General features: G+C 31.4%; 1 protein-coding gene across 1 annotated transcript in view; it reads right to left on the minus strand.

The window, feature by feature from the left end:
* Positions 1-25,619, minus strand: part of LOC142317747 (uncharacterized) — a 507,996-nt gene that overhangs the window by 447,126 nt on the left and 35,251 nt on the right. Inside the window, exon 2 of the mRNA XM_075354295.1 lies at positions 3,241-3,396. Coding sequence (XP_075210410.1) covers positions 3,241-3,262 — 22 coding nt within the window. The 5' untranslated portion in view covers positions 3,263-3,396. The remainder of the gene's footprint in view (positions 1-3,240; positions 3,397-25,619) is intronic.

The raw sequence follows: 25,619 nt of genomic DNA on the forward strand, positions 1-25,619 counted from the left end.
TAAAAACACTTTTCACGTTGTACATGGTAACATTTTACTGTGTGTTCAGGTGTCGATGGAATTGTAAATAATAAACAAAATTGTGTATAAACAGTTGTAAGTTTGTTTCAAGGTAAAGGTCTTTCTTCATACAATTAACATCATAAATATTGATGCTGATTTGCGTAGATATTAAATGAAATTATTCTTACTGCAGTGCAAAGGTTTGTACTTTTGACGTTTGTGTTTAATACCGTTTAATTCAATTTATTTAAATAATGTTTACTAATTTTGTTAGTACAGCCAGGCATTTAGCTATCGTGCGTCAAATGGCATAACTTAAATAACTGTGTATCTATATTAGAACCAAATCCATACTCAATTCAATTTATAATTAATATAAAAATAAATAATTATCAAATAGTAAATAAAGTCCCTTTGTCATTCTACTCACTCGAACACGTATTGTAATTTCAATAACTGTGTAATATTTATATTACGTAACTGTATGTACATATCCGTTTATTCCTTTTCTAATAATTATATAAAACTTAATAATTTATTTTAAAAATAAGAATTGATTCTTCAGAACTTCAAAGTAAAAAGAGGTTTCACTTCCTTTTGATGAGATTTAGTAGTAAAAGTTGGATAATTTCAGTGACATATTTTTAACAAGCGAAAACCTATAGAAAATAAGTTCTATATTTTTAACCAACTTGAGTAAAAGAAGGTTCTCAATCTGAACAGCATAAAATTTTGTTTTTGTTTTTTTTTCTTTAATATAAACTTTTGCTAACACTACTTTTTATTAAATTTATCGATTTCAAGATTTCATTTTTGTTTTGTACAGGAAGTTTTCGTAGATTGAAGTTTTTTGGGGAGGTTGTTCCCGTGGTATGCCTCTTTCTGAATACCTTAAGATGTATGCTATAAAACTTAAGACATAACTAAAAAAATATTTATGAATTGAGAAATTATATGTTTATAAAACCGATTTGATTTTTTTTTTTTTTTTTACTTTATTTTAATCGCACCAAACTTTATGCGTTACACAAAGTGCATTAGAAAACGTTGTCAATCGATTTAAAGTTTGTTTTATTGAAAAAGTGCCTTGTTTTCTTTTTTTTGTACCTTTTCGATTTTAAAAACTGTAGTAGTTACCGTTCTATACAGTGGTTTATTGGCAATTACGTTACTTAATCTATAATTTCGAACGATCTCAGAAAGCTGTTATTTGATAAAATTTAATGTATAAAACTGAACCGGTTTAATGAATTTTTTGACCTGCAATTTGAACTATATTTTACGTATTCCCGAATCTTACAGACCCTTATTTCTCCCTCAATATTAGTCTCGCTTCTATCTAAGCAATAATCCTCTTCTTTAATTTTTTGCGAAAATTTATCTTATTTTTCATCCGGTGAGAATGTTTAAAGCTTATCTATATTTTAAATAAAAATAAAAATAAATAATTCAAAGAAAAACGTTTTAAAAAATGAAAAACTGACTTCAAAAAAACGTATAAGAAGAAAAAATAAAACTTTTTTAATTTTTTTTATTTCAGCATTTTTAAATCTGTACAAGAATAAAAAGATAATAGATAGTTCTTAATATTGTCGCCAGTTGCTTGTTTTTAATTTGTACTGACCTGGAAATGTCGAAATTTTAAGAATTCGGAAATATTTTACTTTCTATAATGTTAGTCAGAGATTTTAAGTTTATTTTACTACATTATTTAAAAAATAATATCGGTGTAAGCGTTATATAATATAGCGGAATAAATTCAACTGTAATTTAATTTTTATCTAAAATATTGATAACATTAAGTAAACATAAAATTATAGATACATACACTTTTATCTGTTAAACATATTTCATTATTATCTATAACATATAAAAAATTTGTAATTTTAAAACGCTAATGTGCGTTATTATTTAAAAGTTATCTTACATTTTACCAAACTTCAGCTAATAAAGTGGTTTCCATTAACTAATAATGCAAGGTTAAAAATCTTTTATCACACGCTTATTTCTCTTTAAAACATTTTTATTCATTATTTCCTATTCCTCAGTTTTAAAATCAAAAAGGTATTGCTTATATATTAATTAACAGGATTTTTTTTAAATGCGTAGCTTTAGGAATATCTTGTCATTTACAAATATTAACAAAAAAACTTGTTTTTCTGTTAATTATTACAATGATTTTATTTCTTGACTTTCCATATTTACTTACTTGTAAAGAAGTTATTAGTGAAATAAAATTTTATGTAATTTTCGTTTTAATTCAAAAATTTTTACAGCGGTTAATAATTATTAATAAACCAATATATTTAAACTAAAAAAAAAGTTTAAAAAATATATATATGTATATGAAGTCGGATTCGAACCGATGTATCCATGTTTACGGATCCGACATGTTCTCACTTACCCCACATAACTACGTGATCGACGTGTAACAAAATTAATATATAAACTAATATAAAATGTGATACGAATACCCCAAAAAAAATGTGATATGATGTAATGTCCATCCCAGTGCAATTGTGTAACTGCCCACTTTATTAAAGAATTGAAGGATCCTATCTCACTTTCAAATGAAATAAGTTTAAATGAAGTGCAGATAAAAATGTGTATATGTAATTTAATGAACGTACAAGGAAGTCATGTGGTGTCCACATAGATTTTTTACTTTTGTCATGTAAATAGCCTTCAGATAAACCGTAATCTGTTAATAATTTTGTAGATGAATGATTAACTTTAAAGCAGGAGTATTTTGATTATAATTAACACTACATTTTAACAACTGAAAAATTATTTTTATTCCTGCTCACATCTTGATAGACCTGATGATTTTCTATTACGTTACAAATATTGATAATCGAAACTGGATAAATTCGGACAACGTTCTCAAAAATTTATGAATTTTACCCATCTACATTATAATACTAAACTATTAATCTGACACGCAAAATAATAATTTTTATTTAATTGTTAATCATGTATTTATTTTATTCTTTACAAAAAATGTATTTATTTTTAAAACGTACATCTTTAAACTCCAAAAGATGTCGTGTAAAAATCAATAACTGATTGTGCCATTAATGAATTTATTTTCCATTTTAATTTAAAACTTTTGTTTACAAGGTCATTTACTTGCGTTCAATTAATATCTTATTTAAACTGAAAACAGAAAATTAGAAAATATATAATGTCAGTAATAACTTATTCGTTTAATTAATAATTCGCATGTTTATTACTCACCAGTTACACTGAGCAGCGACATTTTGCTGTTGTTTTCTTGCACAATGCGACAAAGAATAGAGATGACGGTATATTTACTTCACATAATGTCATTTAGACAATATAACCACCAGTTCATTTTAACATCATTTATCAACACCACTTCATCAGCAACACCTGTAATAATAAAGAAAAGGTATAAATGATATTATATGTGTGTCTGTGTGTGTGTGTGTATGAGCTAGAGATTTGCGCGTGTGAAATAAAATAATCCGCGCAAGCGCGCGATTATTTTAACTTGAATAAATATGAATGTAAGCTTAGTAGTCTAAGACAACATGCCTAAGACAAGTTCAATAGAAAGAAAAATTTATACTAATTGCCTTCCCTTCTTGCATATTAATGAAATTCTATCATTTTTTAAAATAAATATAGACTATAGTACATTTGTGTAAACTTTAGACTATACCCTACAACTTTCCAGATATTTCACGAAAGTATATTTATTTAACTTACGCTCTCTGAAAGGGCGTGACAAATAATTAATGACAGTGAAGTTCAATGAATCACTGGCGCATACCTTAATGTAATCTAACATTGATTTTTTGATTCAAAAATGAATAATAACTTAATATCTGGACAGTTAAATGTGTTCTTCATAACACATCATGTGTTCTTCATTATTTCTGTTTTTTAACTTTTATTTGGAAAACTTACATTTTAAACGGAATAAGCTGATGGATGTAATGCATATGCAGTCTAATGCGTGTTTTATTTTATACGCTTCAAAGCGGTCTACAGGTATAAAAAAGAACGTTAACCTGTCACAAATCTAAATGACACTTTCTTCAAAGTCATATCTGTGTTGTTTCCTAGAAGGAAACGATCCACATATCGATGAGTGAAGAATAAGGTTTATGTGATATTTCCGACAAAATATTTTGAATACAGGATTTGCATATTATTTAACACAATAGTTAATTGCTTGAAATTATTTAACAAATATAAATGGTATTTAGATATTTTCTACAAAAACTGTAAAACTTAATTTTCTTTATAACTTTCCATTTTGTTTAACTAAATCCATTAAAAATTAAAAACCGATCGGGGAAGATTAAGATTAATGGTTTATCTTATAATGCAAGAAGATATAGAAAATAATAATGTTTTAGCGAAATCTTCAAAACAATAGTCGCTATGAAAAACTGTACTAGATTATTTTTTCATCAGTGGATACTTATTAAAATTTATTAATTTTATAGATCGACAGATTTAAAAATTACACAATTATCTTAATGATAACCAAAGAAACAACTATTAAATAATGATATCACAAAAATAAATAAAATAATTTAAACGAATAATTAAATAAATTCAAGAAGTAACCAAAATTGAAGAATGAGCTAATGAAGAAACAGTTATTTTTATTAAAATGCACTATAATAATAATGGTTAATTAAAAGATATGAAATTACATTATTTATGTTTTTTAAGTAAAAATTGTATTTTTATTAGCCTGGTAACTGATTTAAAACTAATCGATATGAGCATAATCTTCTTACCAAAGTTAAGTAAGTAGAAGAAAGATGTCTGTCAAGATTTACTTCTGTAAAAGCTTTACAAATTATTGATGCAAATCTCACCTAAAACAGTGAAATGTAAAGTTAATATTCCTTCATTGTGTTCTGACAGAAAATAAAAAAGAATAAGATGATCTCTTAATGATCTTAACCAATTTTAATTTTTTTTTTAAATCTCCAGTTGAACTGGAAAACAAACGTACGAACATAAATACATGTGTATATATATATATATATATATATATATATATATATACTAGAGGACCCGACAGACGTTGTCCTGACGTGGCATTGTTCTGTAATAAATGCACAACACATAAATAAAAGTAACTTATTTAAGTTAAAATTAGCAGGGATTTGGACGAAATTTCATTAATATGACTGTTATTAGTTTGTGATGGTTGTATTATTGTAATGGGTTTATTGATTAATTATGTTAATATTTATTTATTGATTAACCATACTACGTTAATATTTATTTTCACTAAATATTCAGATGTCTGACGAAAATTGAATTAAAAAATCGAAACGTCGTAAAATTAATAATTAGTGTAATTAATAAATTTTTATCCACGTTAGTTCTAATTTTCACTTAAGATCATTTTAAAAAAGTACCTCCTGCATTTTTTTTAAATTTAATAATTTTGAAGTTTCATAACCATGTATGATACCTTAATTAATCAATTAATAAAAAAATTAAATCACTGTAGAAAAAGCAACGTAGTTAAAATTTTAGTAGAAATTTTTATCATTTTTTCTCATTCTTTATTTTAACATCTATTTTACTAAATTTTAGATAATTGTAAATTTAAAAAAATTTTAGAAAATTTTTCATAAAATTAATCAGCTACAAAAATTAAAACTTCAATTTTTTAAATATACTTTAAACTATATTTATTTTACAAACTGGCATTTTTATTTTCAAAGAGCCGTTCAATACTTCATAAGATCCACAGAATCAAATGAGAACCGACAATTTAAATTTGTAGGTTAAGTTGATTGTTATTGAATGCACAATGAATGATGTGTATACATCATTAAAATTTATGTAAAATACTCACTTCAATACTGTATCTTACAAAATTGCACAATGTATATTTTTTAATTATACTTTAAAACGTTATTTCAATAAATAATAATATAATATTCTCAATAAGCGCGCAATTCTAGCACGCTCGGCAATGCTTAGCTACTGCTAGATTTGAGTATACATACAGATTAAATGAACACAATTGAAAGTTTCATAAAACCTTAAAAAAAACTGAACATTAGGAACTTCACAAAATTTAACCTTTCACAGAATATAAATAAACCCAAATGGCAAAACAACCAGCATTACCTATCGTGTAAAATTCACACCACTCTCTAATCACAGTATTCGGTGGAAAATAATTTTTTAACGAAAATGGTTTTTGGCTGCAAAATCATTACAATTAAAACTGAACATTAAGAAACTTACTTAAAATTACGGAACTTCATAAAATTTAACCTTTCACTTTATAAAAGTCAGAATGTAAATAAATCCAATTGTCAGAACAGCACTACCTATCGCATTTAATTCAAACTACTCTCTAAACACAGTAGACCGTTAAAAATACGAATTTTAATGTAATAACAACATTAAGCTACGACGCAAGTAACTGATATGCGAAAAAGCAACAAAATAAAAAAAAATCCTAGAATCCGAACGCAGCACCAACTACCGGTTCTGATTGATATGACAAAAATTTTAAAAATTTTTAAATACGCAGCGCTGCCTACCGGATCCAATTGTGAACCTTAACCATCCCAAGTTCAACAACACATAAATAAATTAATTAATTAAAAAAAAAAAAACATTTTCTATCGGATCAAATGCTGAATCTAAACCATTCTCGAATCAACTTAATTACACACACAAAATTTCATCAGTCAGTCCAGCCGTTTAGGAGGAGTTCACTTTCATACACACGCACAGAAGAAATATATATATAAAGATACACATGCATATATATATAAGTTTGATGTTACGTACACGTAATTTTCTAGATTTTCCGTCTAGGCTTAATTAGATATAATTGCACTTTAATTGCATTAATGAAGAAATAATTTACAAAAAAGCTTTTTAGGGTCTGCTTTGATCTTAAATAAAAAATTACTGGCGTTGGTTGGGCTGGCAACGAGTTTAAATTGAATAATTTTTGTAAAAAAAAATCTTGCTGAAAAATTACTGGTAGGCTACATAAAGACATTTAAGTTTTTCAGATTTTATTAACACTCGAGAGAATTTTGTGAGTGAAAACACACACATTTTACTTCCCACTTAGTAATTTATTTAATAATTCTCAATTTTTACTTTATAACCAGTTTCAAGCATAAAATAATATCTAAGAATGAATTCTCTAGAAATTGTGCTGTTTTATACGTTCTGTATTAATTTTAAATTGATCGAATCAATTTTATTATTAAATGACCTTGTATTTTTTTTTTCATTATTATATTTTCAGATTTGGTTTGCGTGATGAAGAAACTGTCTTTTGAAGTTCTACTATGACAGTCGGAACATCCAAGACGACAGATCGAAGAAGAAGCCTTACAACGTAACCAGATTGTTTGTCATTCCCTAACAACAATTTTTTACGAACTTTTATACCTATGCTCTATTAAAGCTGAAGTCATCCTCACTTAATCTATTACTGTTCTCTTCTAGTACTTCTAGTACTGTTCTCTTCTTTTAGTGAAGTGTAACTTTATTTAAACAATCTTTTTGTGTTCCGCTCGACTCGATGAAAGAGTAATAAAGCAACTTGTTCCACTATTCGACTGAAAGCTATAAAATCTGTGTGTATCTATTTTGTATGTTTTTACAACACGTCATTCCGTTATTTTACGTCTAACTTGAACTAGAAATTACAGCATTCCAACAGTACACCTCTACGTTTAACAAAAATATTTTTGGAAGAAAATTACTCTCTTGAATTTGTTTCTTTTCGGAGGAGGGGATTACAGAACATTTTCAAACGGTGTGTAATCTTAGATTTAATCTTCATAGTATTGCTATTTTATATATATATTTACAGGAGAAAGTGACTTTTTTTATTATTAATTACAATAAATTTATGTATGGTCTATGATAACATAGCTTTATATAATGTTGTAGTCTTTATACAACAAATATACTTAAATGCAATGTAGTACAACGAACCACAAAAATCGTATCCCTATTAAAATTAATCCTATGCTAAATTTATAGACATTATATAAATAAATATATTACATTTTTATAGCTTACCATTAATTCCACAATTTTCATCGTATAAAATGCATAATATAAAGTTCAATTTTTAAAATATAATAACATAGTTATATCATTATAAATAGTAATAATTTTATTCTCGGCCAAGAAAATTGGAATTTAATACACCCATAAATATTTATTAGTACTATACTATATTCTCCATTGAATCACATAGCTGTAATTATTTTGACTTATCATCGTAAATTTTCATATTAATAATAAAATAACCATCATATATGAAATTCCATTCTTTTTATTAGTCTTTTTAACATTTTTAACCGTAATAAAAAACTAAATTTTTAAAAAGAGCAAAACCAATCCAACGGAATGCTTAAACACATATTAGTTTCAGACATATTTAACTCAAAATATTTTATTAAATCCGCTGACGCGGTTATTATCCTATTATAAAATGACTAGTCGCTATTCTACCATACTGGCCATATCTTTAAATTCTAGGAAAATTATTTATAAATTCAACATTGTTTTTTTTATTTGAATTTTGTCTTAGACCATTCAGTAACCAATTATCAAAGAGTAATTGCGTTACATATAGAGCGGTCAAGCACCATTGTTTTGAATAATAATCTCGACTTAAATAAGCATTTACCTAATAGAAATATTAGGTATGTAATACTTTTACAACGGATTACTGTTTAGATACGACATTCTTCTCGCGCTTCAATTCAGCTGACATTTTTATGTTTATAAAATCAAAGATATGAAATTTAGAACTACCAGAAAAAAAATTCTAAAATTATTAGATCTAGAATGAAAATTTGAGATATAAATTTTTAATAGTTAATTGCTAAATTTGTTTTATTTTCCTTTACTCTACTTACAGTGAATAACATCGTGGAAAAGTGTATAAATATATTGTCTAAGTAGAAGAGAGTAGCCTAAAAAATAGAAAATGATTAACCTGAAAAAGGACTTAAAAATGTAAGATTAAATACAAATTAATAAAAATAAATCAACCTTTATGAATGTCTGCAAAAATATGAGAAGAGAAAAGATAAGTTAATAAAGAAATCATGTTTTTTTTTCGAAAAGAAGATCAGCAAAAACAACTGATAATATTGGAAGCGGAAATAGAGAACACTTTATGAGTGATAAGACTGAGTAGAAAAATTAGTGAAAACGGGAATACATTAACTTCAACCATCTTACTTGGGAGAAGTAAGATAATACAGTTTTCTGGAAAAAACGTTTTCTCATTACACAACTCTTTGAAGGGTTGATAAAGAAAAATAAAGCAAATTTAATATTTAGCTTTCCTAAAAAAATCGTAGGCTTTTTAAGTTGAATTTAATTGAATTTGAACATTTTTTAGTTAACAAGTATTAAAATATTGGAAGGTATTGGCTTTTAAAATCTCCTAATAATGTGATATCTAAGGTAGTAATAAACGGTCATGTTTTATAAAAAGAGAACAATGTCAGAAGGACACGAGCCATGATGTACGGTAGTCAGATAGTTTGTGATAAACTCCACCAACTTTTAGCTACAGAACTTTGTTTCAATACATAACTTTTACATATTTCAAGTTACATATATATATCATAATAATAACAAACATATAAAACCATAACTTTTCCTTTTGGGTATTTGATTTTTTAAAAGATTTCTTAATGGATGCTTAGAACTTAAGAGAAACCCCCTTCAAATTTCAATTTATTATGACCACAAAATTTTATAACGAATGATGATTAATCGAGAAAGTGATATTTGTTATTTCTAATAATAGGTTAGTAATAAATATTGAATTTTAATTAAATTATTATTGTGCCTTTTAATATTGGTCATATTAGGACGCTAAGCAATAAATAAATCAAATATTACAATCATTATAAAAACAGATTTTTATAGTAGGGATATAAAACAGATCAGTTACTGTCTTCTAACCTCAGTAACTTAGGTGAATCCTATTTTGTGTCATCTTCATCGAAATGTACTCGTAGTTACTTGGGAATCATATAATCTGTCTGATGAGTTCGACAAGCTTATTTTCGCAAATAACCATATTTGTAGACGCTTTAATAGTACCTTCAAAAAAGTTACAGCGGTTCTTTAAACTGCAGGCAACTACTATAAATTTGTATTTTTTCTCATTTTAATATTATAATGTTTAGTTACTTATATTTTATTATTAAAGGTTTATTTAAAAATATTCTTCTTAATAGCTCTTTTGTTCTTCTATTGGAGTTTTAATGAAGACTGATTCCATTGAAATTGAATGCATTAAACGTAAAATACTACATATCTTAGAATTACAAACTTTCTTCGATAAATGAGTCGTGTTTATTCAAAAAAAAAATTCAATTGACTTTTTTCTGTTGAAGAGTGTATTCATTCTGTTGAAGACATAAGCATTCATAGACTTAAACAGGATTTCATTATAATACCTTTACTCCGGTGACTGTCTGTTGTAATAATTGTTGGCAATCTGGCACTCCGCACTAATCAGTTTATGTGGTCTCTCACCGACTTGCAACTAAAATCAAAAGCGAGTGTCATCACACACAATAAACGCAACATCCACTTGATCTCGGGATGAAGATCAAAGTACAAAAACAATTAGCTTAAATATCTGTTAGTAGAACTGAATATGGGGTTACAATTCCACATAAATGATATTTATAGGTATATAATTCATATCTCCGTCGGCGCAGAAATTCAATGATTCCTGCTGACGTTTATTCTTATTTATGTTTTATATAATCCAGCCAAAGCCCTCCCACCTCCCAGATAAAAGCTGGGAAAAATGGACGTAATGACAAAAAACTTTTCATTCGTGTTTATCTGTATTCACTCGGTTTAACTAACTCTCAACTGAGCGTTAATCATGAAAAAAAATATAGATCTATGTTGTATTATTTTTAGATAACTTTCAAAAAAATTAATTATTATTAAAAATAATAATAATTATTATTATTATTTCATTTGGTATCGGTCAAAATCTATGCATTTTACAATATTCAACAATAAATATATATATTTAATATAAAATTTATTTAGCGATAAAATATTTATTATTTTCTTCAAAAGAAAATACGGTTCCTTTAATTTATAATACTACCGAAAGTCCAAGTCCATGAATTAATCTTTTAACGAGGTTAATGTGAAAATAAAAATAAAATAAGATAACTTTAATAATCAAAGCCATGTTTCACTGAGAAATAATACAGACTAATATAAATAATACTGTTTAATTTAGTGAAAAATCCTCATCCTCATGAGATGTTACAGACCTAAGAAACTTTTTTGTTCTCTGTGGGAAGTTTCTTGCCTCGCAGTGATGGAGAGAATGATATTAGCACGGTTAAGCTCCTGATAAAACTGAATGTTCTGAAAGCGGCTACATGATCCCAGTCTCCCACTCGCTGTTATTTAGGTTGTAAAGCTGAAACGTTGTAGTGTACTCATAGAAGTTACAGAAAAACTGATTAATTATTATTATGAACTACAAAGTTTCAAACTAACGGTTTTAGTTTAAGGTATAACGAAATATCAAACAAGATGGATTTTCGAATAAATATGCTAAGGAACTAATAAGTTAAACATTTCTAAGAATAAGTTATTTATTAATCCCTAAAAAAAAAAAAAAAAAATTGTTTTTCAAAACTTTACCAAAAACATAAAACGAAATTTAAAAAATTTAAATAGGGAATAATTAAAGATTTATGTTTTTTTCTTATTTCCAGATAACATCATTACTACCTGGATCATTATTAAATATAGAGTGGGTTTTTAAATTCATTTACGCAGCAGAAAATTGAAGAACATTTTTAAAAATAATTGTGATTTTTTAATTTTTATTATAATTGCATCCCTCGTCGTGGCTTCGCTCGCGTTAAATGTATATAGAACTTCTAAAATTAGAAATAATATTTTAGTAATTATGTGTAGGCTGTTGCTCTCAGAATATCTGCGACCTCGCCGACCTAAGCATTTTAAAAATATTAATATGCATGTAAAACTGTAATCTCTTCCAGCCAATTAAGTGTATGGTTTATCCTGATGGAACTTCTTAATTCAAGATATAAAAGTCTACAATGTTTACTTACGTGAAGATGAGTTCTCGCGGTCCCCGCCAGATTTGACAATGACATTAAATTTAATAAAACATAACTTTTTGAAGAAGTCAGCAGTTTTTATATTGAAATTTAATACACTACAAACCATCAACACTTTTTAAATACGAGGGCTATTCAGAAAGTAAGGAGCGTTTCCACCTCACGCCGCCAGGCGCACGTCAATCGCGTATATATTGGTGTGCTCGTGCTCGGCACCTCAGTCAGCGTCCAGCCGTGACCACGGGAACATCTCCGTACTTTCCGTTTTTTTTTTATATACAAATTTTAAATGTGTGCTGCAATCGAAAATCCCGCCAGTTGTGAGCTGCGGTCTGTGATTCGTTTTTTGTTGGCAAAAAATTAAAAACCAATAGAAATTCATCGGGAACTGTGTGAAGTGTACCGGAACAACGTAATGAGTGAAAGTTCTGTCAGGAAGTGGTGCGTTCAGTTTAAAAATGGCCAAACAAACGTTCACGATAAAGAGATGAGTCGACGTCCGAGCATTGTGACTGACGATCTGGTCTCCAAAATTGACGAAAAGATTCGTGAAAACCGCCATTTCACAATAACTGAGCTTTCTCTATGTTTCCCGCAAGTTGCACGGACTTCATTTTTTGAAATTGTTTCACAGAAGCTAGGCTACCATAAATTTGTGAAGATGGGTGCCAAAAATGCTTACAGATCACCATAAAGAACAACGAATGGGGGCAGCTTTGACGTTTTTGAGGCCTACCACAGTCATGGAGATGCACTACTGGATCGAATCGTAACAGGAGACGAAACCTGGGTGAAACATGTGAATTGTGAGACAAAATTACAGTCCATGGAGTGGGGGCACACAAGTTCCCCTAAAAAACCAAGAAAATGTCTGCAAACTTTGTTGGCGAGGAAGATCATGGCAACAGTGTTCTGGGACAGGCAAGGTGTTCTTCTTATTGATTTTCTCGAGCGTGGTGCAACAATAAACTCTGTGTGGTACTGCCAAACATTGCAAAACCTTAGGAGAGCTGTCCAAAACAAGCGTCGAGGAAAATTGTCATCCAAAATTTTGCTTTTGCATGACAATGCCCGACCTCACACGGCAAACCTTACGCAAGGACTCTTGAACTCGTTCAACTGGGAAGTTTTTCCTTATCCCCCTACAGTCCAGATCTTGCTGCAAGTGATTTTCACTTGCTCCCGAAAATGAAGACCTGGCTAGCAACACAGCGTTTTGACGACGATGAGGAGCTCCAAGTACGCGTAACTGAGTGGTTGAGATCACAGGCGGCAGAATTCTATGACACAGGAATTTCAAAGCTTGTCCACCGCTATGATAAGTGCCTGAATTTGTATGGCGATTATGTTGAAAATTAGTATTCGAGTCCCTCTTTCACATATATATAAAACAATAAGATTTTCTTGTACTTGGTTTTTTAAAATTCCAAAACGTTTCTTACTTTCTGAATAGCCCTCGTATATAAATAATCGTCATTTCCTTTAATTTTATTATCAAACTAATTTTTTTTAAGTATAGTACGAAAATAGGATAAATTTGTCTTGTATTGACAATGACATTAAATTTAGTAAATCACAGTCTGAAGAAGTCGATATTAACATAGTCAATGATCGTTATAGACGAGTTTTAATTTAGTAAAAGTAAGTTCTAAGTTAGTTATTTATAAGTTTTTTTATATTTACGTTATGTTTTATATAGTAGAGATATTGGTAAGATTTGAACTGCGGTAAATATTCCGGGAGTCGTAAGAAGCTACAGTTAAAATTTCTTAATGATTGGCTTTAGTAGTTTGCGCGGATTTCGAGAAAAAAACGAAACGACGTTTTCTCTTTATACAGTCGTGAAATGAGGTGATTTAAAAAATATTCATAAATGCTACAACACGGTCAAGTGAAAAGATGAATAGATTATTCACAAAATTTATAGCGGTATTCGCTTTGACCTGAAGTAAAAGCTAAAAATGTATTTTTTCTCCAATAAAGAATAAAATTTTGTATCAGAATCAAGAGTAAGAGTTACTCAATACCAGATAGGAAAAGAGAAACTTCAGTTTTCGATACGAGATTCGACATACAACATTTTCATTATTAAATAACGTTTTCGGATGCTTCCTCAATACAGCGTTTAAATTTCTAGCAAATTAAAAGCCCTAAGCATATTTAAAATATATCTATATTGCATTAACGTTAACGATTAATTTTGCTAAATGAATATTGCCAGCAATTAATATAAATACAAAGCGAATTAAATAAAGAAATTAAAAATAAATAATGCAAAAAAGAATTCAAATAAGTAAACTCTCTTTATGAGAAACTAAAAACTAAGCTACATAATAATATTAATTTATTAAATATTATATTTTACAAAGGTTGTAGTAACAGTGCATACAACATTTACCTGATTAAACGCTGATCAGCGAAAATTAAAAATGCAAACCAGCAAATAATTAGTGAAGTCATGTTACTCAGAATAAGGGTAATTAGATTGTACCAGTTAGTACAATTTTCTTTAGTTACTGAAACTCGTTTAAAAAAAAAATCATTTAAGAACTAATCTGCTAGTAAAACCTTTTGACATGAGTTTTGAGTTCTTTGATACACTTCACCTTTCCTTTCTATTCCCAACTTACCTCTTGTTTTCTAACCTCTTAATCAATTTCATGTATCTAATACCATTTACGGTTTGCTAGTTTCAGATCTTTCTTAAAACAAATAAATTTAATGAAGCCGAAGGTGGAGGTTTGTGGACAATATACTAACATTCATTGTCCATAAACCTTGTCTTCTAAACAAAATTCTTCTAAAACCTCTTATCTAACTCCTCACGAAACCTCTTCACTTTTCTCTCTAACAACCTAACTGATTTTTTAGGATTAGAGTACGTTTCAAAAGGCTTTTTTTGGTATAGGTGTTTTCCTGACTCCTAATGTCTACGTTCTACAAACACTGCTGATAAATACTTGTATTTAAACAGGTTCTTCTCGGAATAAAACTTTCCTGCCCGATGCTTTACATAAATATATTTTAACTTTTTTAATTTTTTTATCATTATAACTTTACTACTTAGATTAAAATAATACGTAACTTTCGATTTATTTTTGCTAACCTGCTGTACATTATGGTTTAATTCCTCATCATCTTTCTTTTTGTCCCATTATGACACTACTGGCAGGTCAAATAAATCTAGTCAAACACCGTTGACAAATACATCAAATTTGCGGTACACTCTAACTTTCCTAAGTCATTGTTACTTAATAAATGTGCACCTGGTATGCCGTATCACGTGTACAAAAAAAATTGAGTAGGAGTAATTTATGTTTCATTTCCTCTATAAATAAGTTCATATCCTTCATTATTTCTTACTCATAGGAATAAGTTAGAACTAAGAACATTAAGCCATAATGACCATATCGTTGGTGAATCTTTTGTCTCAAGATTGTTATTCCTACTCAATTTTTTTGTACACGTGATACGGCACACCAGGTGCACATTTATTAAGTAACAATGACTTAGGAAAGTTCTAACTTTCCTAAGTTGCGGTACACTCTAGTGTACCGCAACTTAGATGTATTTGTCAACGGTGTTTGACTAGATTTATTTGACCTGCCAGTAGCGTCATAATAATTTTCTATAGAAATTTCGCGCAACTATGAACCGCGTTTAATATTTTTCATAGCATCTCTTTCCTTCCTACCCTGCCAGTACTTAAGTTCTCACGGTAAATATTTTTTTATATTTTGAAACTTTGCTGGAAGTCTCTCTTTTCCGAAATTTCTTTTAATTTTTTCTTGATTAATTCCCGAATTTTTTAAATCCGGAATGTCTATTCCAATTTTGTTTAAGTCTTTCTTAACTTTATCACAATACATGATTTTAGTTTTTCTTTCTAGATAAAAGCGGAGGATTTTCTTGGTATGTTTTTTCATTTATCCTTGTAATGTGGCCTATGAAAACCATTATCATCTAATAGATTATTTCTGTTCTTTGTTTAAATCTTTGGTATAACTTTTTGTGGATATAAATTTAAATATATTAAAATTAATAGGAAAACATATTTTTCTTAAGATTTTTTTTTTTCTTTTAAAAAGCCTTGTTGATCATCATCAAACATTCTGCAGCGTTCAATGTTTTTAAATCGCAGTAATTCACACGAATCACCCCATTTAAACGCCTTAATTTTAGGTTATTTAGTTTACAAAACCTCTCCATATTTTCTTCAAAGGATTCTCCTCTGTAAGTTCCTATTTTTTAGTTATATAATTTCTTAAATATCGATGCAATTCTCATCTGTCATCTTTCGTTTTATCAATCTCTTTCTACTTTTATCTGCGACGGTTTGTTTTATTAGTCATTACCCAAGCTTTTCTACAACATTTACCTTTCTACCTTATGTTGGGTCTATTATTCTTAGACGATAATTTTTTTAAATATAACCATTTTTTTTTTCTAAATCTACTTTTTCATCATCTTCTAGGCGTAATCTATTGTATTTTTAAATGTTAACTTCACTTTATTTTTTTATATCAGGTCTTTTTTATGATTTTTTTTAACCTTAATCTAAATTTTTTTGTTGATAAATCTTTTTTAAATTTCTCTCTAACCGCTTTATAATATTGATATCACACTCTATCTCCTGTCTTCACATGTCTGTCATTTTCTATTTTGTTTTAATTTTTCGCAATCACTGCTTCATACTTACTGAAAAATTCTGAAAGTCTATTATTCCTTTGTTCCTTTGACCTGGTCATTAGTCCCCGACTCATCACCTTTTACATGCAAAATGCAACCAGGAATATTTCTTCGTACTTTTTTTTTTATATCTACATTAGGTGTTGAAAATATTGGCGTATAAACCTGCAGCACTGTTATCAGTTGAGACTTTACATTTATTCTGAGATGATTCTTTCGCTGTATTTTTTGTTATAAAAGATTAAAGTTTTCAAAACCCGCAGAAGTTAAGTTAAAAATTAACTTAAGCTGTTTAGTTAGCTACTCTGGAAAGAACCCGTTGCCCTACCTTAATATTCTTCATTATTCTCCCTCCCACAATCCCGTTTAAGTTATCATCAAAGAGAAAATCCTAATTTTTCTGTGCATCTTACTTTATAATCCCACAAATTCTTATCTTTACCTAGCCGCTTCTACTTTTTACTACTTGGCCTACCTTTCTTACTAAAACTTTTAACATCCGTATATTGACTCGATGAATGTTATGATTCTTTTCATCTTCTAACGATTAGCTCTTGAAAGGTCTAACAATAGACATCCGATTAAGGGAGTATTTTACCGCCTGAATGTTTTATTTAAATTTAACAACAGAAATTAATATTTTCCGGAATAATACAGCTGCAGCTTTTCACTGTTTTCAGCCACGTAATACTCAAAACATAGTAAACGTTCACCTTTTTTTTTCAGAGAATCAACCAACTGGTACCCTCAACGACTACTGAATTATTACAACGCCTTTTTAGAAAACCACTTAGTCTGGCCTCACGGAAAATCGCAGCTGGACCGTGTCTGTTTAATGTGTCTGTATGGCCACATCCCATACGGGTACTGTTCTAAGAGAACAATCTGTTATCTTAGAACAATGAGTAGGTGTGTTGAAAGTTTACAATTGACTTGAAGGAAAGAAAGCCCAACTCCTTTATATTCCGTTTATTCTCATTGAAACTCTGTAACAGCATCCGATGGATGATACCAAAATCGTATTTTTTTATTGAGTACGAGAAAATGCATGCCACATCGGAACTCGAACTCAGAATGAAATACAAAAATGTTATCGCTCCGCCATAGAGATCAATTTTTAAACAATAATTAGCAAAAAATAATTGTGTAAAATGCTTAACGGAACAATCACTTTTTGTTATAGTGATTTAAGAAGATGCTAAGAATTGGTAAATATGTTAATTTAATTTTAAATCCGATTTGTCATTGTATCATGGTGGACAGGTACTTGCTGGCATTAAACGGCCTAGGCGTGGCAGCGAATTGCTATCTTTGACGAAATAAATTTAATTATTGATAGTCATACATGTTTTAGTAGTTGACGGAGTGCGCCTACCCATTTTAGTGATATATGACAAGTGGGCGGTGGGACACGCAAGCGAGTGGCGGATGGTACCACGCTTATTCCGCTCACGCTTTCAGGTTAGCTCTAGAAGCTAGTTAGGACACAGGTCGCTAAACTGTTTCGAGACTCAGTAGCCGTTTGTGGCACAGACATTCGGACTTATGCTTTAGGGCGACCGAATGGGGTCGTGGCGGGAGAAATGCCAAGCAAATCAAATACTATCCTCGATCGAAGAAAAATGATTTCGTTAAAATGACAAAAGACGGGATGACAAATAATTTTGTTATTGTAACAAAATTCATTTTATTATATAGTAATAAATCAGTAACGATAGGTTATAGTAACAAATCCGTTATGTTGTAACAAATTTTTTTCGCTGCCTCAACAAACCCTTAGTTACCGAAATATATCATTTGTTATCCGTATTTAAACAAAGAAATAAGTTTTCCCAATGTCCACCAGATTGGATTTAGAACGATATTAAACATCCTATATTATATTGTATCAGAACCAAAGTTGTGTGCAAAATTTCAGCTTGATTGGAATTTAACGGGAAGTGTATCAAATTTCAATTATTAAATTTGACCTATACAGAATTTCGAACATAAAAAAACCATTGAAAAATTTGGATAGACTTCGCCGAACCCCTCTATCACAGTGGTTCAGTACGTGATGCATGATTTTAAACCTCACTGCATCAAGATAGTGAGGTAATGCATATATTATCCACTGACTTCCATAGCGGTTACTGGATAATGTATTTACCATCATCACGTCTTTCATCCGGTAGTCCTGAGATCTAATCTTAGTCAGTCTAAGAATTTTTCAGGAGCAATAAAAATTACGCTAAAAACTTTTATCTCATCTGTAATTGAACGATTATCCTGTACTTTGTTTAAAAAATTATACAAATTAATTATCAAAACTTACATTACGTTTACGTGTTACGAAATGTTTATTACGTTTTAGTGATCCGCTAGGAATGCGTTCAGTAAAATAAAATCGACGAGTAGAAATTCTGTTAAACTTAATTTTTTTTTCGAAATTGTCAAATTCTGAAGTACAATTTTAAAACAGAGAGGCATAATTATTCTATCTGAACAATTTTTTTTTTTTAACTACCGATTTTATTCATATATTATTTCTGTAGCAGAAACAGTAGAAAAATTTTTATGATAGAATTTTTTGATTTGATGACATTATTATTATTACCAGTAGAGCCAAATTTCAGTTAATTTTTTATAACGCTTACATCAAGAAAAAGTCATTTTATATCCAAATCTAATTCTCCTTAAAAAAATATAAGTTATAAAGTTCTACAGAAAGTTAAAAAATAAAAGTTTAAATAAAAATAAAGAATAAAAAGTATAATTTGAAGTCAAAATTATATTATATTAACTACGACAAAGCAATTAAGATAAAACCATAAACTTACCGACTTTTTAACATCCTTATTCTCGTTCATGTACATAGGTACACTAAACATAACGCCTGATAAATTACAGGTAAGTTTTCATTCATTTGTTTCTGTCTTTCTATTATCTTAAATCGTTTAACATCTTTGTGAAAATTATAATCAAAATTTATAATAAAATTTGAAATTTTTAAAGTGCAGTTTAGCTATAAGTATTAATTCTTTAATTGATAGAAAAAACTTTTTTCTAATTTTTAATGTGAATGTATATTACTTAAAAGATGAATGAATATTCTTACTCCGTAAATATTCGGAAGATCTTTTATAATTGTAGAGGTAACCTTCATCATAGTCTATAATAACAATAACTTGTTAAAATACAATTTATTTTTCTTTTACTTAAAACAACTTACAATATTTCTTTATAGCAGAGACATTTAGATTAATAGGATGGAGAAAAACATTTTCGAATCAGATTCGTTTCAACAAAAAACTTTGTAATGAATTTGAAGGCTAAAAATCTAATATTTCAAAAAGAAATGTAAGATTGTTTTACCTTTTGACGCTGTTTACAAACATACAACCCCAAGAAAAACGGAAGGAATGAAAACTCAAAACTGAAAAATAAATATTTTTTGGAAACGAGTTAATTGTATTAAAAATCTAATCTCTTTCAATTATTGATTTTAAAATTATTATTATTATTACGCAACAATAGGGATTATTTTTTTTAATGAAGTAGTGGCGACATAGACAACGTAGATGACCAGGAGTTTAGAATCCCCTAGTATAGATACAATAATTTATTATTATATTACAATATCTATTAAAATCGGAAACTGAAATTAATGTTTAGTTATAATTAAGATACTATTTCTCTTTAACATTTCAAATGTATTTTCATAACGATTTAAATTAATAATGATGTTAAAAATAACCAGGTACAAAAGTTGAAATATAACGTTTATATTCAAATATAATATTTTCAGTATTCGTTTGTGAATGCAGGAGAAAATTTACAGTTATATGAAGTACATTTCGTTCTGTAACAAATGTTATAATTAGAATTAATAGAATGAACGTAACAAAATATTCTATTTTCTACTTCTGTGACTTTTCAAACGCCCATTTTGATTATTTATTTATAGACTGAATATAGCATGTTACTAAAATGTAGCAATAATAATGTCAAAGATTGTTGTTTGTTAATACAAATTCTTATTAATTCATATTGAAACATAATACTCCCTTTAATACATACAATTGCAATTTCCATATAATTTCCATGTAATGAAATGTCACAAACATATAAATTTCATGATACGCAGGAACCACATGACACTTGGCAGTTTATATTCAAGGAAATTAATTTAATCTACATTTATTAAACAATGGATTTTCTATCGATCATAATTTTATAAAAGCTAACTTGATTACACAATTAATAAGTCGCGTTTAATATAGAATTATATTATTTGTTTCAAAAAAATTTTTTTTAATTTTATTAGTCTAAATTTTAATAATAAAATGTAGGTCTTATGACCTGAGAGTCGAGTGTGGATACTCAAGCCGAGTGTTTGTACTATTCTAGCTCTGTGATAATTACAGTTTTGATTGTTTTTTTGGCTCTACTGGACACGTAGTGAGGTTTTATAGGCAAAAGGATACTGAACACGTACGTAAAGTTTCAAGAGTTTTAGTTCACGGATTATACTGTTTTGAGTGTTTTTTTAGTTATAGTGATATTCGCCCATAAAAGACTATTTATAACCTAAAAGTTGGTGAGTGAAATAATCTAAGTCGAATAGACACGGATTAACAAGACTTCTACGTCACAGGACGAAGTTGTAAACAAGTGTAAGTAGCCAAGTGACTTACTATCCAATTTTTTTTGTAGGGTGTGCTTTCTTTCCTCTTATCTCCTTCCCTAACAGTTTAATCTCAAAACTACCCCGGATCTACCCGATCCGGGTCCTTTTCCTCCAAGTATTGATACATTTTACTTGCCCCCATCCCCACCGATTTTTTTTTGGATCATACATTTTCCGACCCCCAAAAAAACCCAAGCTGCACCCCAGTACCTCCGGATCCCCTCCCCCTTCTGAGGTATCAAATAACTCGGGATTTGGCGTAGAATAAGTTTTGAGTATTAATGAGTACCAGGAAGATAACAATGGAAGAAGAGAATGAATTAAGTTCCCTGGAGAGTGCAGGGCCCCCGGCAACCCCACTGCCTAGCGTTTCCAAGCTTCCGCCGACTGGATTAACAAAACAGCGTGTCGCAGATGTGAAGGGTAAGAAGAGGGTATTGCAAGCGTCGTTATCAGATGAAGAAGGAACCCAGCAGGTTAGTTCAAAGGAGTTGACCAACAGACTTGGTATTACGCTGTTGGCCCTAAAGCAAAATAATGGACTAGAGTCGGCCAAGCATATCTCTCAACATGAGCGAGAGCTCGATGAAATATACAAATGTTTGAAGCACCTCACAGAAAGTTCTGCTCCCGTGAGGCTGATAACAAGGGCCACGATAACGGAACCGGCGAAAGATAAAGATATTAGTGGACTACTTGAAGGCGAGTTGACTTATGAGGCGTTGTTGGAGATTCTCCCGCGACGATGGCCGATTGAATACTTAAATAGAGTAACCCGGTTCAAGGACCTATCGAAGATTGATGGTGACACCTGCCACTTTGCAGACCTTTTTCGAGATGGAAAAGGTTCAGCCAGATATAAACCGGGCGACATAGTTCGCGATTCTTCGTCATTGATGGGAGAGGACTGGGATTCTCCGCAGTAGTGCCGATATAAAATCTATTATAACCTGACCGACGTGATAGGGAGTCTTTGAATTAGATTTTAAAATCACTCAGGCGTGTATTGGAGAAGTCTAAGAATCCGGTTTTCGTTTTCTCTGACGAACCATTTGGAGTACTCGTCAGGAAGTTATTGCTGTACTTGTACAAGAATTGTGAGGAACCTGTTTCAGTAGTCATCCCTGTCAAGACACGAGAAATATCGAGGTCGAGGTCTGCCTCTGTTAGGCGGTCCAAACCACCACTAGAGGAAAGCCGGGTGGTTGTGGTCCGAGCACATGGTAGGGTCTTGCGGATCTACTCAAGACAATGAAGTCCGCCCGCAGGATGAAGCGGATAAAGTACTATCGTTATGAAAAACCAAGGTTGAAGAGTTACAAGTGCGTATTAAAGGGACGGAAAATGCAAAACAATTTATAGCTGTTCTACGTAACAAAGCAGCCGACCTACAAGCAGACCTGAGGACACGCAAAGATAGGAAGCTGTCGTATACATCAAAAACATCGAAATGGACACAAGTGAAGAAAAAGTCAGAAAAGCTGTAGCTAGACTGATCGGAGTTAATACAAAGATTCGCATCATTTCGGTGAGAAGGCATTTGGCGACACACAGAATTTCACATTTTTAACGATGTACAGTGCTGCCAATATCTTGATTTAGAATCGAATATGTATAGAGTGGGTCCATTGTTGGGCCTACGTATGAGAAGAGAGTAACAGATGTTATCGTTGCTGGAGGGTTCGAAACAGGAGTGCTGAGTGTCGGGAGCCCGACAGGACTGAGCTTTGTTACAATTGTGGCGGAAAATGACACCACAAAAGAGAGTATCGAGTGTCAAAATTATGTCTAGACTGTGAGAGTAGAAATACCGCACCGGAGGCGTGACGTGCGGCCCTGCTCGCAATACTTAGAATAATATTATCCAACGCAAATCGCAGTATACTCTCTCACGATCTGGTGGGAGAGGTGGCTAGAGGTCCTGTGTAGATTTTTTAATTACAAGAGAGCCGAATAGACATATGGCAGCCAGGAGCGATTGGTGTACTGATATGAAGGGCGATGTTGTGCTAGAGAACGTCAGTGCAGGTGAATGCCAGCTTTTTGTTGGAGGTCCAGGTTAATTGCTCTCGAGTTGTCGAATGCAGTACTCACTGGTGATTACATCAGCCCAAAATGTGACTTAGTCGAGTTTGAAGAACATATGACTAAGTTACACGAGATCATAACAAGGTCGCTTAAAAAGTTGATCCTGATAGGTGATATGAATTGCAAGTCAGTCGTTGCAGGCAGCCGGCACACCAGTCGAAAAGGCGAGTTGCTAGCAGACTTAATTCAAATGACAGGAATGTTTTGTATCAATGACCACACGTCCACTTACGAGGCAAGAGGCCAGGCTTCTGTGCTGGATCTGACAATCCTTGTAGGGGCTGGGACTATAATAGATATCACTGAAGAGTCATAAGTGAAGAGACCGTAAGCGACCACTTGGCCAAGCTTTTGGAGCTAGACAATGTATTTTTTCATACGGAAAATATCCAGAGACCTACTAGATTGACACAAGCGCAGGTAGATAGTGGTCGCGAAAGTGGTCGACAAAACAATAACGGCAGACCACTCACGCCAGATGTTCTGCAAGAACTGATAATCCAGGAGATATCTCAGATACCTAGCAGAGTTAGAGGATCGAAACATGCATACTGGTGGTCTGACAGTACCGGGACGGGAAGATAGGCAACTGCAACGACTAAGACATCGTAAACAACGTCATAGGATAGCCGGGAGAAAGGCCAATGAAGAGGCAGTGCTCAATTATATGAAATGTAAGCTTCCATTAAATTATGACATCAAACAGGCTAAGACTGAAAAATAATGTGAGCTCTGCGGAGATTTAGTTGCAGACCCGTGGGGGCGGGCTTATCAAATAGCGATGAAGCGTTTTTGTAGACGATTGCCCGACCTCACGATGTAGCAAGCCACGAACAGTTTACCAAACATTTTCCCCATGTTATTAACCGTGTTACTGATGTTATTGATTGCGAGGTAAAACGCTTCTCACAAGAAGAGGTATCTAAGGCTATACCCAAACTGAACAAGAAGAGTCCCGGACCAGATGGAATCCCGGCGGCGGTTTTGAAGGATTCAATGTTGAAAGTGTCATGAGAGATGACAGATGTACTGACTACGGTATTGAGAACAAATGCTTCCCGGGTTGTTGGAAGGAATCACGCCTAGTGTTCCTCCGCAAGCAAGCTAGAGAAGGTCAAGATGTCAAGTGTAGCTCGTTATGTCTTATTAACAATGTCGGAAAATCAGTCGAAGAATGCTGACGTCCGCCATAGTTGAGGAGTTGGAGGCGGGAGTCGGCATCCACCCCAACCATACGGATTTTGGCCAAGAAGGTCAAGAGTTCAGGCAGTACCAAAGGTGGTCAATTGAGCGGTCTCCACGAGACAGGGGACATGGAGGACCAGGCACATGCCAATGTTCATTATGCTTGACGTACGCAATGCGTTCGGTAGTGTGCCGTGTACGAAAATCACGTCTGCGTTTCGCGACAAAGGAATCAGCGAATATCTGAGACGCCAGGTCGGAGAATATCTCAGCGATCGTTGGGTGACGGCTAATGTTTTTAGCATTCAGCATGTGTGCCACAGGGATCAGCATTAGGCCCATTGCTATGGGTACTGTATACGATGGTGTGCTTCGCCTTCCTCTGCCGGACGGTGATGAGACGATTGCTTTGGCTGATGACATTGCCGTACTCGTTAGTGGGAGGACGGAGACTGAGCTGGAGACTAGAGGAAATGAGGCGCTAGATATGATTAACACCTGAATGCAGAATCATTGCCTTCTGGTGAAGGTGAAGAACGTTCAACGCGTTTCCTATGGCGGTAATACGGGCTAAGAATGCAGAGGGCCGCTCAAGGGGTTTAGGATAGGGCAGATTGGATAGCCCCGGTCGTGAGGGCTGGTATTCCTAGGTGTGTCGGTTCCAATGAGGGGCCGGGGACTCCATTGGTCCGTTAGGGTGACGTTTAAACTGAAATACCAATGCAGGCACCATTAAAGGTATAAACTAATATATTAATAGAAAGCAGAGAAGTAAGAGAAACGAGTGAAGAAAAACATTAGAAAAAATAGGAAAGAGAAAGAAGTCCTGAGAACAT

This window comes from Lycorma delicatula, chromosome 1, assembly GCF_047948215.1.
Source record: "Lycorma delicatula isolate Av1 chromosome 1, ASM4794821v1, whole genome shotgun sequence".
NCBI lineage: Eukaryota > Metazoa > Arthropoda > Insecta > Hemiptera > Fulgoridae > Lycorma > Lycorma delicatula.